This window comes from Rattus rattus, chromosome 8, assembly GCF_011064425.1.
Source record: "Rattus rattus isolate New Zealand chromosome 8, Rrattus_CSIRO_v1, whole genome shotgun sequence".
NCBI lineage: Eukaryota > Metazoa > Chordata > Mammalia > Rodentia > Muridae > Rattus > Rattus rattus.
This window is the reverse complement of record NC_046161.1, coordinates 70,516,133-70,536,057: the sequence shown is the minus strand read 5'-3', so window position 1 is coordinate 70,536,057 and position 19,925 is coordinate 70,516,133. Positions and strand designations below refer to the sequence as shown.

General features: G+C 38.8%; 1 protein-coding gene across 1 annotated transcript in view; it reads left to right on the top strand.

Moving 5' to 3' along the window:
* The window catches only part of Hcrtr2 (hypocretin receptor 2), a 101,024-nt gene that overhangs the window by 55,385 nt on the left and 25,714 nt on the right, over window positions 1-19,925 (top strand). Inside the window, exons 2-3 of the mRNA XM_032910850.1 lie at window positions 11,155-11,333; window positions 15,377-15,620. Of these exons, the coding sequence (XP_032766741.1) occupies window positions 11,155-11,333; window positions 15,377-15,620 (423 nt within the window). The remainder of the gene's footprint in view (window positions 1-11,154; window positions 11,334-15,376; window positions 15,621-19,925) is intronic.

Sequence of the window (19,925 nt, the reverse complement as noted above, 5' to 3'; positions counted from 1 at the left end):
AGGCTCGATGCCCAGTGTAGGGGAACACCAGAGCAGGAAGGTGGGAGTGGGTGGGTAGGTGAAGGAGCACCCTCATAGAAGCAGGGGGCGGGGGATGAGATAGAGGGTCTCCAGAGGGGAAACAAGAAAAGGGGATAACATTTAAAATGTAAGTAAATAAAATATCCAATAAAAAAGAAACTAAACTCATCTTTCTGTTTTCTTTAAAAAAAATACTCTTCAGCTTAAAAATAGGTACCACTTTAGAGTGAAAGAGTGGACAAAAATATTCTAGTCAAAAGGACCTGGAATCAAGCAGACCACAACAAAATCAGAAGAAGTAAAGGAGGTGGTGTTTTAATAAAGGGCACATCTAACAAAGAAAACATTACAGCCTAAATAAACATGCACCAACTTAGCACCAACTTCCTGAGGGAACTAATAACAGTAAAAACACAGAATGACATAAATGCTGCAGGACACTGTGACCCGGAGACTATGTTATGGTGTAAGGCTTAGTCCTTAGCACATACCTTTAATTCCAGAGAATGAGAAAGAGATAGAAGATTAGAGCATATTACTAAAGTTAGTACAAGGCCAAGCAGAGAAATTCGGGAGAGGCAGATAAAGAGAAGCTCGATTTAAAGAGTATGGAGAGGAGTTTCGAACCAGAAGAACTGAGTTGACTATCCTGCCAGAGTTCAGAAAGAACTAGAAAGGGTGAGGTTATTTAGCAGCAAGTCTCAGGTGCCACAGACATTTTAGTCCTAAATAAGATTGTACAGAGGCTAGAAGCTTCTAGAACTAGACCTAGGTCAGCAAATGGAAGCAGTGCACCTCCCAGACAATTACTACAGGAGAACAAAAGTAACTTTTACGCATAAACAAATGAACGACAGGTGATTCGTCGGGTGAACGACAGCCCACTTTCTCTAATACTGAAGTCACCTGAAAAAGAAAAAAAACTAAATTGTAAAACTTAATAGGTAAATAACATCACACATCAAATGGACTTAACAGGTATCTCCAGAATATCCCATCAAATATTTCATGTGATATCTGGATCAAAGAATACACACCTATTCAGCAGACCATGGAAGCTTCTCTAAAATAGACCCCATCCTAGAAACAAGGTAAATTTTCATAGATTCAGAAAGTCAAAATAACTCCATGTATCCTATCTGACCACAATGCAATAAAACTTAAAACAAAGAGTAAACAAATTTCTATATTAATACACAGACTCACAACACAGTAAAATCCGTGGATCACATCGCATGTAGTCCTACAAGGCACTGCGTACTTCAACACAACAAAGCTTGAATATGACAAACCCAACATGAGACAATAGCAAACATCATTCTAAAAGGAGAAAACCTCAAAACAATACCATTAAAATCAGTAGCACAGCCGGGTGTTCACTAGCCCCACTCCTTTTCAATATGTTTCTTAAAGAGAAAAACACCTAGAAAAGGAAACTAAAGAGATACAAATGTGTGTGTGTGTGTGTGTGTGTGTGTGTGTGTGTGTGTGAGATTATACCTATTTGCAGATGGTGACATGTTAATAATAGACTCCCAAATTTCTTCCTTTCCTCTGGAAATGATCAATACCTTCAGCAAAGTTGCAGAATATAAGATCAATTTTAGGAAAATGATTGGCCTGTGTCTGAACCACCAAGGAGCACTCCAAGGATGATATTATGGACATACTCCTATTCACAATAGGTTCAAAGAAAATAGCATATCTGGCAATAAACAACTGGGCAAATTGATGACCTGTACAATGAAAACATCAAATCTCTGGAAAAAAGAGATTGAGAAAGACATTGGAAAATGGGATGTGCTGGCATGCTCATGTGGTGGTCAAATTAATATTGTGAAAATAAGCAATCCAAAAGGCATCTTATAAGTTCAACGCAATTCAAATGAAAATTCCCACAACATTCTTAATACAAATAGGAGGGAAAAAACTATAAAGTGCACGTGGAAACACAAAAGACTCAGGAGTTCCAAAGCAATCCTGAACAAAACAAGTAAAAACAAAGAGCAAAGAAGAACAATTCTAGATTGATTGCTGTGTGAGATTTCCAGATATGTTACAGAGTTATAGTATTAAAAATATTAGATACTAGCACATGTAAGCCAATGGAACAGAATAGAAGATCCAAACATGGTAACATAAAGCTACAGTGATTTAGTATTTGACAGAGGACAAAACACATATTGAAGAAAGGATGTCAGCTTCGTAAGATGCTAGGAATCCTAGCTGCCCGTATATAAAAGAGTAAAACTGAAGCCATAGCGCTCATCTTGTACACAGTTTAATGCTTGATGGATCCAAGACCTCAATATGAAACCTGAAACATATATATTGTGTCCGTGTATATATATTGTGTGTATATATATATATTTGTGTATATATATATATATGTACATATAGGAGAAATAAAAATGGCTATAAAATATCTCAAAAGATGTTCATCACCTTTATTAATTAGGGAAGTAAAAATTAAAACAACTTTGATGTTTTTCGTCTCACCTCTGTAATTATGTCTGAGATCAATAAAACCACTAAGAGTCAGTACTTGAGAGACCATGAGGAAAGGGGCTCTCATCTATCGTGGCTTGGATTGCAAACTGGTGCAGCCATTCTTGAAATCAATGTGGAGAATTTTCACAGGCTAAAATAAATCCACCATGTGAGCCAGCTGTCCATCTCCGTGGCACATGCCCAAGAACTCAATATCCTACTTCATAGCTACTTGCTTAGATACACTCATTGCCACTCTATTAATTATAGCTAAGGAAGGAAAACAACCGTCTTAATGTCCTTTCAAAATGAAATCTGCAGATAAATGATGGAGATTGAAAATGTTATACCGAGCCACATAGATTCAGAAAGACAAATAGCACGTATATTTCCTCATCATTTATTCCTTGTTCTAAATATTCAGATGTGAGTGTATAAGCTGGAGTAACCACAGAAACCAAGAAGGTAAAACTGGACCATGGGATAAAGGGAGTGCTAAAGAGGGGAACAGAGGAATTCAGGTGCTATGAAGTGGAAAATGGGAGAAATATGGGTGAGGCAGGAGGATGTGTTTATTGAAGGGGAGGGAGGGAAGAGGGATAGTCTGCATCAAGGATGTTTGAAAATCTCACAAAGAATCATATTATTTCATATTTTCCTAAAATTATATGAAGTATATATTAGTATATATGTATACGTTCAATAAAATTATACTCCTTGGAGAAACTCTGTGAGTGTATTTAGTGTGGTAAAGCCTTTGCACATGTCTATAGTATTCATCATCGTAAAAGATTTCATACTAGAGAGAAACCTTTAGAATATATTTAATAGGTTGAAGCCTTTGTACATTTCTGCAAAGGGCCAGCTTCCATATCCCAAGGTAAACAGAGGCAGCTGGTCACTTAGCAGGCATTTCTCTGAGGGAATAGTGTTTGATTCATTGGAGCCTTGGAGCCAGGGCTTGGTGCGTGGTACTGCTTGTGGATTGCAAAGAAGAAAAACAAAGAGGAAAGAGGAATCACACACACACACACACACACACACACACACACATACACACACACACACACACAGAAAGAGAGAGAGAGAGAGAGATACAGAGAGAGAGAGAGAGAGAGAGAGAGAGAGAGAGAGAGAGAGAGAGAGAGAGAGAGAGAGACTTGGTAAATGAATCATGACAAAGTCCAACAACCTTTTCTCCCATAGATTTTTTTCTCCCATAAGTTTTTGGATGAGAACCTTAGTCATTTCTACTTTAAATCCTCAAGGCAGACATTTACACATGATGATTTTTTTAATTAAATCATATCAGGAAATTGAGGGCAAAAATTAGTACAAGAAATTACTGGTCACCTTGATCACCAGCCTAGGTTTCTCAAGAGATTCACCTCAGTGACAGTCGGGCTTCTGTTATTCTTTTTTGCATGATCTTGAAAAAAAAAATCAGGTTAAACAAGAGGGAAGGCCAAGTGAGTACACTTAAATCACACTTAGGGAAGGGAATGAAATAGTTCTAGGAAGCAGAAGGAGGGACAGAAATGGGTGTCAGAGGGGCTGGGGCTGGGAATGGAGATGTCAGGATCAGGTGTGAGGAGGGACAAGAGAATAGGGCAGATGGCCAAGAAAATAAATGGGTATTTGCAGTTGGTGGGAGACCTTGTGGAGTCTTCTTGAGGATGTGCCAGAGACAGGAGATGGGGGAGTCTCCTGTCCTGGGAGGTGACCTTAGCTGAGACTCATAGCAGTGAGGATATCTGAAGAAGCAACATCCTGTAGCCACAAAATGTCTCCAATGAAGCCATAGAGCACCCTCAGAAAACTTTTCACTGAAAAATGTTTCTATGGGAAATGTAGGGATAAGGGTGGAGCAGAGACAGAGGGAACAGCCAATCAACAACCTTTGAGGCTCATCCCATGAGCCAGGGCAAGTTCTTGACATTATTAATGATACTCTACTATGGTTGCAGACGACGGCCTAGCATCACTGCCCACTGAGAAGCTCCACCTAGCAGCTGACTGAAAAAGATGCGGAGACTCAAAGCTAAACATTGAACAGGGCTTGGAGACTCTATTGGAAGAGCTGAGGGAAGGATAGAGAGGCCTCAGGAAGACCAACAGAGTCAACTACCCTGAAGCCTTGGAGACTCCCAGAAACTGAACCGCCAACCAAAACGCATACGTGTGCTGAACCTGATGTCTGACATTTATGTGTCGGAGGTGCAGTTCGGTTGCCGTGTGGGTCCCTCACAAACTGGAACAGAGACTGTCCCTAAAGCTGTTACATGTCTGTAGGATCTGTTCCTCTAAGTGTATTGCCGTGTCTGGCCTCAGTGGAAATGGATATGCCTCGTCCTGCAGAGAAACAATGTGCCAGGGTTGGAGGATACCGAGGTGGGGCTGCAGCCTCCCACAGGAGAAGCTGAAGGAGATGGGGCAGGGAATTCGTAAAGGGGATCCAGAAGGAAGGGGGCAGCAATCAGGATGTAAAGTGTATAAATAAATGAATGAATGGAAAACACCAAAAAAAAATTGCTACTTGGAGTGATAATGCTCCCCTCAAGAATCATACCCTATTACCAGACCCGGGAAAACCCTTTTGAGTTGTTGGCCCAGGATGTCCAAGAAACTCCCCAAAGCATATGACTGTTCTGCCCTTGGCTACCTCCTAGAAGCTGAATGTAAATTCCTATTTCTGAAGACACTGTGCACTTAAACTCAAGACTCAAAAGAGTCAAGCTGAATATGATACAAATTCTCCTCCCTGAGGACTGGCCTTCATAACACACGCTGCCAAGGAAGGGAAGAAACCAATAACCCCACACAGCTGCGATGCCTATAAATATGAACCGTTACAGTGACCTTAACGATAAGATATCCCTAAAGGTACAAGAGTGGCACTCATATCTTGGCAGTAACTATAAGATATCAAATTGGTTTTAAAGTCTGCTCAACAGGAAGGAAATCATACCTCGTACTGTAAACCTAGCCAGATACCTAGGGCTATTGAGGTCACGAATAGAAAAGAACCCACCACTGCCACCTTCCTAAGCTAGTATAATTTCCAAGTCTAAACACTTCTCCATGTACTCACAGATATGTATAGCTCCCAGACATTATCAAGGAAGCTTCTCTTTGGAACAGAGACGACCATTGATGAAAGCTGCAACTAGTCAAAATACAGAGATCAGAGATCATAAAGTTCTCAGAACAAACTGGCATGTCAACAATACAAACCCCATACCTAAAGCCGAAGACATTTGTCAAGAGCCGTGTAAAACTTGCAAAAGCCAGAGGACTGGGGATATGCTGTGCTATTACACCCTAAAACGACAGGGAAGCTATTCTCATGATGCTTCATCCTTATGGATGCCTAAAAGAGACATGAAGAATGACAATACCAATATATGTGATAACAGGAAGGGGGAAACACATCACAGGTTTTCACCCCTAGAAAAAGAACTACATACAGGTATGGACTACTGAGACAGAACTAGTCTTCCCCTGGGATGAGCCCCCAATTGAATATCTAATACAGTGTGGTCACACACACCCCAAATATATCCAAGAAACATTAAACACACTTGGCATGCTGCATTCATATATTTATGCATATATGTAATAATAATTAAAGAAAGAGAAGCAATAAATCTGAGGAGCAGGGGCATATAGCATGAATCGGAGGGAAGAGTGAGTGGGAAATTACATAATGAAATGTTAATTTAACAAAAAGAGAAAACCTGGATGAGAATTTCCTACAGAGATGGTTCCTGTGAAAGTTAAACAGTTAATGTAACTGGAGTATGTGATCAAAGAACACCGTCCATAAAGATAAAAGCAGATGCTTTGCCGGGAGCTCTCAGGAGGGCATGACATTGCTGTTGCTAATGGTTACAGCGACACTGAATATTTTCAATAAGAGTAGGAAAAAAACGTGACAGGTGGGAGACATTGAGATTTCAAGCATTGGTCACTGGGGGGAAAGGAAGGATATTACATTTCAGAGAAATATTAAATCTGAGTAAAGGCTTGAGTCTAGTTTTGGATGAGTTTGGCATGCTGTAGAAGAAGAAAGTGGTTACTGTTGTACCTTTTTGTCTTGAATGAGCGAATAAACAAACAAGCATACATGTGCCCAGGAACACACATGTAGGGTTGTGTGGCACTGACAGGCCATGTAGAAACAGGTCCTGACAATGTGGAATGTTTTCACAAGTGAGGCCAGGGCAATGAGGGGTCCAGCTACCTTGCCGAGTATGAGAAGAACAGTGAAAGTTCAAGAGAAGCAAAGCCTTGTAGGTAAGCAAAGTCATAATCTATAAATATTTGAACAGACATAATACAAATACTACCCTTATTTTTTAGTGGCAGAATAATACAATCTACCATAAAGCTCCAACATAAACTGCTCCAGGACTCTCCTGATAATATTTTTTTATTGATTTTTTCCCTTTAGTTAACTCTACTATAATAATGTGTGACGATTAATGCTGAATTTCAATTTTACAGCATTTACAATCACTGGAGACAAGCCTCTGGGCAAAGTGTTGATGAGGGATTTTCTTAAATATGTTAGCTGAGATGAGAATGCCTATCTTAATATGGTTGGCAGCAGCCTATGGCTTGAGGTTCTAGTTTTTCCTCCCTCTGCCATCTCCTTCCCATCTCCCTACTCACCCAACTTCATGTTTCTTATTCTCTCTCTCTCTCTCTCTCTCTCTCTCTCTCTCTCTCTCTCTCACACACACACACACACACACACACACACACACACACACACACACACACACACACACACACACACACACACACACACACACACACACACCCCAAATCTATGGTTTGTGTTATCCATTGCTCCTGGACATAGAGCCTACACTGGAGTATGGTCAGTGTCACCGCATTAAAATGGCTTCTTAGTCAGTTGTCGGATTCAGTGTTCACTTCTCCTGTCAGTGCTGGGCGCCTGTCGGTCTTCAACCAATCTCTGTTCTGCCAGTCTCTGAGTTGACAGATGCATCAGTCCTGTTCCGTCTAGAATATACTGTATCCTTGGAGTCACAGCATCTCTGCACCTTACAATCTTTCTTCCTCTGCTTCACATAGGTCTCTGAGCCTTAAGGGAAGGGGTTTGGTGAAGACATCCCATTCAGGAATGAGTGTGGCAGAATCTGTCATTCTGCACACTGCCCAGTTTGGGTCCTTTTGCTAATTATTGTCTCCTGCAAAAAGAAGCTTCTCTGATACGGGTTGAGCGATGTCCTCATCCATAGGTATAGCACTGTGTTACAGCACTGAAATAGAAAACATAGCAACCGTCCTCTTCTTTGCTCACATACTAAATCTAGAAGCACATGCATTTACATATGGCTCACTGAGAGTAATTATTGACAACCTGGAGTGTCTTCATAATACAGGGACCAGAGTGATAAGTGATACAGAATGATGGCTGTATGTGAGAGTCTTTAGGATTTAGCTAAAGAAAAGATTGAGAGAACGATCATAACAGTGGTCTTTAAATACTTTAAACTCATTATAGCTACTGTTTATTTTTACCCCTTAACTCCAGAAAATACAGTGAAATGCTGGTCTCTATTGTCTCAGACAGTGGCTTACTTTGTATACATGTCCTTTTTTTTAAAATTTTTGCTTTATGGGCATGGCTTTTTTCCCTGAATTTATTTCTGTGTACCATGCATATCTGATGCCTGGGGAGGCCAAAAGAGGGCACAGATCCACTGGAATTGGAGTTACAGAGAGCTCGAAGCCAATGCCACATGGGTGCTGGGAATCCAACCCAGGTCCTCTTAAAGAGCAGCTGGTATTTTAGCCACTGAGCCGTCTTTGCAGATGCCAAAGGTGATCCTCTTTGGAAATGGAGTCATTGAAAATGTGATTTCTGAAGATGAAGTTAAACTGTACTAGGGTGAAGTTTAACCCTATATGAATATGCACTTGTAAGAAGATGACTATGCAAACATCTAGACAAGGGAGAGTGTCCTGTGATCACGGAGGCAGAGATTGGAACTCCACATGTAAAGTTTGCAGATTCAACCATGATGCCCATCAGACCACAAGAAGCTAGGAGGAAGCAAGGGAGATCTTCCGTATAGGTTAGGAGGCAGAAATAATCGCACCTTCTTTTCCAGGTCTAAGTTGCACAGTTTAACATACATTTAAAAGTCCCAGAAATATTACTTGATATCCATTTTTCTTATTATAAACAATAAGAATGTGTTTTTCAATTGCTAGGTTATGTATGGTTCAAGAATTTATGTAAAATAACAGGTTTGCCAGCATCACCTTCAAGTGAGAGCATTGGGGTGTATCCTAATTAAGGCCACCTGATGTTTTTGGCTATCACCTTGCTGAAGTTAAAGAATCATTTGAATTATTCAAAAATTAAATCTTCCAAAGTATAAATATTTTCTTAAATTCCATATTGGGAGCTGAGAGCTAATTTTAACCTTAGGAACTAGTGCATGTATTTTTTTGCCAGAATAGAAAAATCCCAATGGTAGATTGTTGACGTTCTGGCCTCTTTCTCATCCACTGCCCTTGAGAGAAGCTCCAACTTCTGTGCTTGGCTCTTAAATTTAGAAGGGGTTTCTTTATAAAAACCATCTTTTGTACTGTCTCTCTGTAGGTTCCTTCTCCTTGGCTAGGAATCTTCCTTCCCAGCAGCTCACCTTGTGCTGTTCTGGGAAGCTTTGGTTTTGGTCTGATTAATTGATTGATTGATTGATTGATTGATGATTGATTGATTTAAAGAGATCCGACTAGCCTGACTTCTTCCTGCCTTTTCCCCAAGGCTTTTCAGGCTGTAAGCTTGAGTTCTAACTGCTGCAGTTGAGCATCATTTTAGAGAAGTTAAGCTTTGGTTCTTCCTCACAGTCCCTCCCAGAAATAAAACTCAGACTCAAAATATCTTTACAAATACCTTGGTCATATAGCTAGGCTCTAATCTGACTAGATCATAACTAAAATGACTCAATTATTTTAACCTACATGGCTAGTTACCTGTGCTAAGGTATCATGCATCCTTCTGCTCACATCTTTTCCCTTGAACCTCCCACCTGGCTTTATCCCAGAATTCTTTCTCATCCTGGATGTTCCACCTCTGTTTCCTGCTTTAGCCATAGGCCATGGGCTTTTTAATTGACAGGCAATGCATCCATACAGTACACAAGATACTCTTTCTACAGTAGATGATTGTCAAAAATAAGTTCTTACTCGGGCACTTAAATTCAACAAGGTGTCTTTATTTCTGCCACTACTTGAGGTTTCCAGGCACAGTATCATTTCCATGACAACCCTAACAGGTTAAGAATACCCTGGAAACACAATCACAGATCCATTTACTGAACTTCATTAGCACTGTGCGCAGGCATAGATTATGAAAGTGACAGTGTTGAAATCTCTATGTGTCAGACAGGTAGAGGGCACAGTGTGTAGTAACTTGATATTCTTTCGGTAAAAAAATAGCTGAGCAGGCTAGCACACCATTAAAGAAGGAAGGTTCCACAGTGTGATAAGGCCAACCAGGTCAGATTTCAGGATGATGTTCAGAGGCCATCAGGAATAATAAAAAGGAGAGGGTTGGAGCCTAGAATTTAAGTACATTCCATTATAACTTCATCGTTTTGAAAACCAAAGGTAAAGTAAGTGGCGAAGGACACAATTATCATATTTTCATATTTTGTGAGTTCAATTATCACAATTTTCATATTTTGTGAGTTCTTAACAGGTCCAACAAAAGTCTTTGTTTCAATTTTCTTACACACAAATATACTTGATATCTTCCTGTAAGATTTGCCCAAATAGAACAATATAAGTACATGAACAATTTGAGTAATGGTTGGATAGTAGTAGCTTGTTTTGTTTGGTTGGTTGGTTTTTATATTAATATAGTTAATATTTTCTTCTCCTGGTTGTCCATAATGTAAATGTGGGAAGTCATGGGTCAAGGTCATGAATGAGGGGAATCACAATTGTTCTTTGAAGATTACTAATTTTTTTTTCTTTTCTTTTTTTTTGGAGCTGGGGACCGAACCCAGGACCTTGGGCTTGCTAGGCAAGCGCTCTACCACTGAGCTAAATCCCCAACCCCTGAAGATTACTAATTCTAATTCTCCTCATTCAACTCCAACTCATCAACTTTTTATTTTAATTTTGGCAGAGTTTTATTAGGTAGCCCTGAGTGACTTGGACCTCACTACGTAAACCAGACTAAACTTAAACTCACAGAGATCTACCTACCTCTGCCTCCCAAGGCTAAGACTGAGAACGTGTGATCATATATCTAGACCAGGAACTACTTCTTGATATTTTTCTACATACAGAGAACTGAAGGAATAGAAAGATCAATCAGAAGCTGTTATTTGAGTTAGTGTACAACTCAAGAGATAGACAGCGCAGTCCTATGAATAGAAAATACAGGTATTGGGTCAATGAACTCATTTTAACCACAGATTCCAAATTCTCAGAGATTAACAGATGGACTGACAACAGCACAGCTTTAAGCACACATGTATGGCTTTTTCGGCACATGGGTATGGTCTTTGCAGTCATGTTAAATCTCTTGACTTTCTTCATCGCTGCCTCGTCTCTTTGTTTATTCCCCATCTCTTTGTCTTTCTCTATCAGTCTGCGTGGCAGTGTGGAAGAACCACCACATGAGGACAGTCACCAACTACTTCATAGTCAACCTCTCCCTGGCTGATGTGCTTGTGACCATCACCTGCCTTCCAGCCACCCTTGTTGTTGACATCACCGAGACCTGGTTCTTTGGACAGTCCCTCTGTAAGGTCATCCCTTATTTACAGGTAATTCTGTTTTGAGTCCTTTTAGAAATTATTTTTACATGTTTTTAGTTATAGACATTACTGTCTTATAAAATAATTAATGTGTTAATAAATAAATATAGATATTCAGAAAATAAAAAATGTAAGGATAGTTATGCTTGAGATTTACTGAATAAACAAGTTCATGCCTGGATAAAATTGAGGTAATAATGCTGCTAATTATTTCTCAGTTCTCATCGTTATTAAAATAGATGATTTAGACCAACTAATGATTAAGACATTCCTAGCTCCATTATTATTATTATCATTATTATTATTATTATTATGACATTATTATTATGACATTATTATTATGACATTATTACTATGAACGTTTGTTTTGTAATAACCAGGAATATAGGTCTTTCTTCATGATTTCTTTTCATCCTGAAAAATTAAGAGATAGGTGGTCAAAGAGGGGCAACTTTGGGCCTCAGTTCTGGTTTGGAATATCTGTTCTGCCATCTCTAGATGGCACACTTTCAGGTAAAATACGTAGACTCCTGGCACTCAGTTGCCTAAAATGGTAATTATTGTCAGATCCACCTCAGAGAGCTGTTGTGGCAGATTGTTTAGGTCATTTACGTAAGTCTCTTGGCTCTCTGATTACCTCATCGTGATCTTACAAAGCAATGTCTTCAGAGTAAGAATCAGTTACCATGGCTGCCTCAGTGAGAAACAGTGAGTGGAGACTTTCTGTATCTGTTTGACACAGAAAAAGAATTAAAAACACTTTTAAAATAATTATCTTCTAATTGTATTTACAAATGTAGTCAGTGATAAAAAGATTCCTGATAGTGACTGACCATAGTAACACATGCCTAACAGCAGTGTTCCACTTAGGAAGTAGTTGGTGAAGGAAAGAACACTGTGTTCCCCTTAGGAAGCAGACAGAGAGAAAAGGTGGGTGGTCTCTCTGTATCACCCCACTGTCCCCATCGCCCTTGTTCCTATTTCCTGCACCTTTACAGTTGGCAATCACAAGGCTTGCGCAGACAGATAATGGTATTTACATGAAAGAAAACTGGGAAAGCTCACCAATATCCACTACTAAAAATAATTTAAACTATTCTTTGAAACCAAAATATTCAATTCAACAGCTCCTTGATAATCTCTTCTAAAGAGAGGAAATATTTTTAAACATCAGATATCATGTATAGCATATGTGATGATGCCATAGATGTGACAAGCTACATACAAGCATTATGTATTACAAGGTGGGTGGGCTCACCTGCTGAGGACCATAGATGGATTACAAAAAAACTTTAACAAACCCTTTGAAGAAGTAGTCAAGTGAACAATGAAGAATCACCTCATAGGGGACAAAACTCAGTCAGAATGTATGGCTATGAGTGCGCTCCCATGCAGGAACTAGAAAAAAAAAAATAAAAGCAGCAGAATATTGGGAATTTTCCTGTTATTTCCAGTAAACTGCATTTCTCTCTGCTCCACTAATCATCCAAGAGGAAATGTCAGCTCCCCTTGGCGTCAGGGTAGTTTCGCCTGCCTAGGTGCTCCATGATCTCTGTCTCGTGAGCGTGAGGCTTTGATAGAGGGGACGATGCAATGTGGAATTATCACCCATGCCAGGAGAGTGCATTCTAGCTCTGATACACTGACAGCTTGCTGTGCCATGCACCTCCGATTCTCCTGGGAGCCCAAATGAAGATACAGGAAATCACACTAACAGCAAGGGTTGCTGGCATGAGTAGTCTTGAAGTCACTGGCATCATTTCTTCTGTCTAACGCAATTTATGAGAAAGTTCTAAATGTCAAGGGACAAATGGAGATTCTGGCCCCTGGATAAACAGTGTCCAGTTCAATCCATCCTCACAAGAGAAGACCAATGTGTAATCACGGACTGGAAACGAACTGTGCCTATCGCTTAGCTCATTCACCTCAACCTCTTGTTAGAAGTGTGCAAGCACACGAAGAAAAACCAGTCTCCGAGTTACCTTTTTCCCTGTATTTCAGAGGCACAGTGACCCAAGGACAGTGCTCTAATTTCAAGTCCAGTAGTTCTTCTCCTAGTTGCTACAGCCTAACACTGATTGCTTTTGTCCCTAACATGTGACTTAAATATTTTGTATATGTGTATAAATACACTTTCAGTGTGCTGAAGCTACACAGGGGTATTTGGTTGTATTTGGTTTTTACTGATTTGATGTGATTTACATGTTTTCTTCTAAAACAATACACCTTAGGGATAGATATACTATAACTCTTAGGCAAATGCTTAAATTATTTAAGAATCTTACAACTGGAAAAAATCACTTAATAATTAAAATAGGCCTCTTAGATCTCTCTTTTGAGAGAGGGGGGGAGGGGAAGGCAGTAACAAAGCCATCATTTGCAATTATTCATAATAAGGTGTAATTTTGTATTTTCCAAGAATATCTTATAAAGTGGATGCTAATTACCAGTAAATATTCTTAAGACATCAACGGGCATAGAAATGGAAATAAATCATTGGTTGACAAAGCCCATTCAATGGATTCTACTGTCAGTGTCAAGAGTTTTCCATATTGGACACAGACCAGCATAATCTTTCACTCTGTGTCCACCAAAGAAAACAACACACCCAAGACACTTCTGGAACTAATGTCACTCTTTGAAGTGAGTTCGTATGAAATGACCATTATAATGTATTAGTTGTGGGACATACTAGAAATGACTTTTGAATTTGAGCCATGTTGCTTCCATTTCGCTCACCAGGGTGATCAGAAGACATGAATAAAAAGTTGAGAGGCCTCGATGGACATTTGCATTTCTCATTGCTGGAAGCAATGACTATAGCATTGCCCCAGCAGCCACGAAACAGCGGCCCTACAGATCCAGACTGTTCTTTTCCTACCCACATTGAAAGTGGAATCTGGGGTCCAAGGTTCTTGGCTTCCTAAGAAAAAGAAAAAGGGGTCATGGGGAGTAGGGAATTTGTTAAGAGAAATTTGAAGGTGCCCAAACTTCTCAATGGTCATCAACTCACTAAGATTAACTTACAGAAAAATTAGCCTCCAAGAGTTGAGAAAAATCCATGGATTTAGTTAGATTATCATGAGTAGTCTTTCTTGAAAAATCTCCAGAAAGGAAGATGATAAATAACATTATGATAAATATCGTCATTTTAAAGTATAATGAATAAGAGTAAATACACAGCACTTGCATGGAAGCCTTGAGTTAGGCATTTTGCGTATAAATTAACTCTATAATTCCATGTAATCAATGCTTCATTCAGAACAGGATCTTGTATTAAAGACAAGTCCGTACATTAATGATGTGGGAACCAATAGGGTTGAAATGTTTATTTCTTTCAATTTCCAAAATGAACAGATACTTGCGATGTTTTTTACATACAAGTCTGTACTAGGAGGACCTGCCTGCTTTTAGGAGAAAGACACTAATTCTGTCAGTCAGTGAACTGTAGCCCACATACTCAATACAGAATTCTTTTTTAATGTGATCTAGGTTTTTATTTGTTCCAATATATTGGAAATCAATTGATATAAAGTACCCGTTTTTAATTTAAAAGTATGAAATAAGATACCCATTACTTATCTGCAATAACGAAATGAAACAATGAAAACTGCATGATAATTTAAAATATACAATGCCGTGTCATTCTGGTTAAAAGAGAACTTTCAGTTGAAGAAGAAACACAGGTATAAGTTCTTTTCCTCAGCGATTAAACAGTACTTACACTGCCGGGACGAAAGCTGCAAAACAAAGTAAAGATAGGAATTATTCAAACATCATAAACTGAGCATTTAGTGTGAGGAAACTGCAAGGTCTCACAGCACCTACTTCACATCTGAAAGGAAATACAAAGTTTCCTCATGCACTTCTACATTTCTACTTTCATCATTTTTTAAACACAAAAATTATTTATGTGAATTAATACATGGAGCGGGCGACCCTGAGTGCCCTTTTTGTGTTGTAACTACTTTGCAGATGCAGCAGATGCTCTCACATTCCCTTTCCCACACCTAGCAATTCCCTTGAATCGTGTTCCTTTCTTCCCTCTCTAGACTGTGTCAGTGTCTGTGTCTGTTCTTACATTGAGCTGCATTGCCTTGGACCGATGGTACGCCATTTGTCACCCTTTGATGTTCAAGAGCACCGCCAAACGGGCTCGAAACAGCATTGTTGTCATCTGGATCGTCTCCTGCATCATAATGATTCCTCAAGCCATTGTCATGGAGCGCAGCAGCATGCTCCCAGGCCTAGCCAATAAGACCACCCTCTTTACAGTCTGCGATGAACGCTGGGGAGGTAAGTAGGCTCGGTCCATGAGCTCGCATTGACGTGGGACCCGCAAATGTTGCATTAGCGTCACTATTGCTAAATTGCTCTTATATACTTTATTAACATCTTTTCGAAAGAGCTCAGCATGAAGGTGAAAATAAACTTGAAACACACAATTTTCATAAATAATTTAAGTCGTTCGGAGGTGCTTCATGAACTATTTTTAATTTTTGTTTTTTTTTTAAAATGGAAGTGAATTGGGGAGTTTATGCAATGACTCATCTTTAGTTATTTCTTAAAGTTTTAAAACAAACAACTAGTCAATGAAACAAATCAAAACACAAATTAAGAGTTTATTAAGATCATTACACAAGATTTTCCAAAAAGCTAAATACAGAGATTATATATAACCTAGTTTTCCCATTCCTGAACATGAACCTGAAGAACTCTGTATTTTATTTCAGAGATACCTGTGCATCTGTGTTTGTTACTCTATTCATAATATTAAATAAAAATAGAATCAGCATAGACATCTATGAGAGTGTGATACATATCACAAGGCAATTTTGTCCGACCATAAAGAAAAATAAAATATTCAGGGAAAATGGATGGAGATAGAAAATATTACATGGAGTGAACCCAGGCTGAGAAAGACAAATGCTGCATGTGCTCTCCTATGTGTGCATCTTAGCATTTAACTTTTTTTAAATGTGAATTTTATGTTCAAATAAAGCAAGGTAGACACCAGGAAACTAGAAAGGGGCCCATGAGAGGGGAAGAAAAAAGAAATGTTAAGGACGAGGGGTAGGAAGACTAATAGAACCCACATTCTTTTTTTTTTTTCCGGAGCTGGGGACCGAACCCAGGGCCTTGTGCTTGCTAGGCAAGCGCTCTACCACTGAGCTAAATCCCCAACCCCTAGAACCCACATTCTTTAAAGATCTGTTTTCAGCTTAAAACTCTGTTCTCAGAGCACTGCAGTATCACAGAGATGCCTGTTCACTGGGTGAGGAATTGTATCAATTAGAAATCACCTGTATATGGTATACATCTGTGCATATCCAGTACCCATGATAGTAATATAAACAAGCAGATTTTTCCAGGCATTGAGATTCTTTGCTTCCAAACATCTCACAATAGGAACACACCCACCCATGCATGATAGAAACAGAGATACGGGCAGAGAAAAAATAACAAAAGGTCACCATACATTTCAGTCCGGCGTGTAATATCTACACATGAGAGCAGCGAATTGCCCTCTCTTAGATAATTGCATTACAATGGCTCATACTTACAGAATCTAGACATCAGGGAAGAATGATTGTTAAATACACGTGCAACACGCACTCACACCTACTATAAAGACGAATCAAGCAAGTGATGTAGGAGGCTCAGGCAGGTGGACCCCGAATCCTAACCCAGAGTAGGCTGCACATTGACAGTCTTAAAAGAAAAAGAAAAAAATCACAACAAAACTGTAATAGAATTATACAATTTGAATTTCTTGCTATTCAAATATTGAATATCTTTTCAATTAGTTTTTTACTAACATTATGATACTTTTGCTTTTTTTATCATCAATTTCTTAATAAAATATCCCTTTAATATTATGGACAAAAATAAACCGAGTGGAAAGCTAAATACTTTCCTTAAGTATCTGTGTCCCATTCATTTAATGCTCAAACAACATCTAAAGCATCTAGAGTGTGCCAGGCATTTTGCCCAGTAGAGCATGCTCTCCGGTGAGGCTGAAAGACAAAGAAGCCACTGTGTGGTTAGTGGACCAAGTACTAGGGCCACAAAGGAGATAACACCTTCGGTCCTGGCCATCTGGACACGTGTCTACAGAGATGCCACTAACGTTTCAGCAGGCATTAAAGATGAGTATCAATTCTGACAACTGGGATTAGGGAATGGGTATCCTGGGGAAGGAAAAGATGTGTCGCGAGGGGGAAGAAAACCCACTCACTAGGGCCCACATTTTAAGGAAGGAGGAGACCAGGGAGAAGGCATGGCTGGTGGGGCACGGGCAGCCTGAGGAAATGACTTTGGTGGAAAGTTAAAGTCTGCTACATGAGTTCCTTTACAGTAAATAATTGCTGAAAAGCATCTTACAGCCCATGCCCTGACCCTTCTCTCTTGATCCATGACTACATTGACCCCTACGGAGATGACACCGTGTTCAAAGTAGAAAGCAGTGTGTACACGTCAATTACAAGAGTCCTATTGAAATTCTTTGAGATAATGAAAAGAGCAATTAGAGAACATACTTAGTACTCTTTAAATGCCAGGGAAGATTTTTCTAATGGATTTCGGCAATGGATTTCATTGACATGTTCATGGATATGTATAAATGATAGCCCCCACACATAATCAAACATCATCAACCCCCCATTAATGAAAAATTGCCAAGCTACTGAATCCTACCCATAATTGTAATTAAGTAGAACATTGTGTTGTTTATATCACATAAATACCCATAACACTTTTAAATCACAAATAAAATGTAAATACACAAAATTTATATCTATTTCTAGTACTTTATCTGGCTTTTATACAAATATTCAAAAATCATTAATAAAACTATTTGAAAGTAGTTTGGTAGTTACTCAAGATGATTATTAGGGCCAAAATAAATTGATATTGAATTGAGATGATAATGCAGAAAATAAACAATAAAAACTATTATTTTCATCTATTCAACTTCAAATTACCAATAATTTATTGATTTCAAGAAGAATGCAACATAATTCAAAATCGTTTCTGATCATTTATCTCATTAGCTATCTCCTATATGAACATTAACATTCTTAAATAGAATGCCCTGTTCATGGGGCCTATTTAAAATTCCATGCCCAAATGAAATGTTAAAGACCAGCATAGGCTTTATAACTCTCCTCGTTTGCTCTCTATTGCTGTGATAAACACAACAGCCAGAAGCAACTTGTAGAAGGAAAATGTTCATTGCATTTTACAGTTTACCAATCATCAAAGGAAGTCAGAGCAAGAAATGAAGGCAGCTCCTGAAAGCAGGAACTGAAGACAAACCATGAAGGAACACTTCTTGCTGACTTGACACCCATGGCCTGTTCAGCTGCTTTCTTTTACAACCAGAGCCGTTTGTCTAGCAAAGGCACTGCCCACAGTGGACTGGACCTTCTGACACCAGCCGTTAACAAAGTGGCCCACAGACTTGCCTACAGGCCAATGGGGTGTAGGATTTTCTCAATTGAGATTCCTTCTTCCCAGATCAGTCTAGCTTATGTTCAGTTGGCAAAAAAAAATCATAATTCAAAATACCACACACCATAGAAAAACACATAGTCTATAATGCTACTTCTCTATAATGCCATTTAGCACAACTTAAAGCATCAGCTGTAGAATACAGCATCTTCTACTTGAGATTAGCTTATTAGCTGTGATTCTTATTTTTCTAATCTCTCCCCTAAATTGAATACGGTTATGAAAATAAACAGTAATGCTTTAATTATCAAAGGATAGACTCCCACTGGTCTCTTGTCTATCAAATCACTTTGGGAAGTCATGCAAATGAATACCCTTCATACATTGGAGTCAGTCTTGCAAAGGATGAGTGGCTGTGCATGGACCAACGTTTTCCAAATGATCATATTCTTCATTTTCATGTATTGTAAAAAGACAGATAACCCCAACAGAAAAGACCATAAAGTATATGTGTGTGTAATAAGCAATGTGTGTGTGTCTTACCAACATCATTGCTGTTGGACTTCACTGTTATCCATGTTTATCGTTTTATCTGTCACCTCTCCCGTATTCATAAAACTTTACAATTTCCAGACTTATGTTCATAGTTCCTTGATTATTAAATGAATATTAAGTTTCTTAATATATACTTTATTTAAATAAAGTTACTCCTTTTTATCATGTAATTCAAGAAATAATCATCTGATTATGCCTTCATTAAATGTCTTATGAGTATGAAATATCTACCAAATATTGTTCAAGGCATTAGAATTTTATGAGAGAGAGTCTCATTGTAGCCCAAGGCAGTCTTTGAACTCATTTTGTAGCACAGGCTATCTTAAAACTCTTTTTGTAACCCAGGCTGTCCTAGAACTTACTCTAAAGCCCAGGCTGTCTTCAGCTCCAAGATTCAGCAAATATATTATTATTGTCTAGATCTCATGAATGCTAGAGTTTCAGGAATAAGTTACAGAGCCAGATAATCCAGATAATATTGTAGATTGACAATATCTCTCCTCTTGGATCTAATAAAATGTACTTTGGTGGTCTGACAGAAAAAAGAAAAATAGAGTGAACCTTCCTTATGATCAGAGTAATGATGACTTTTGT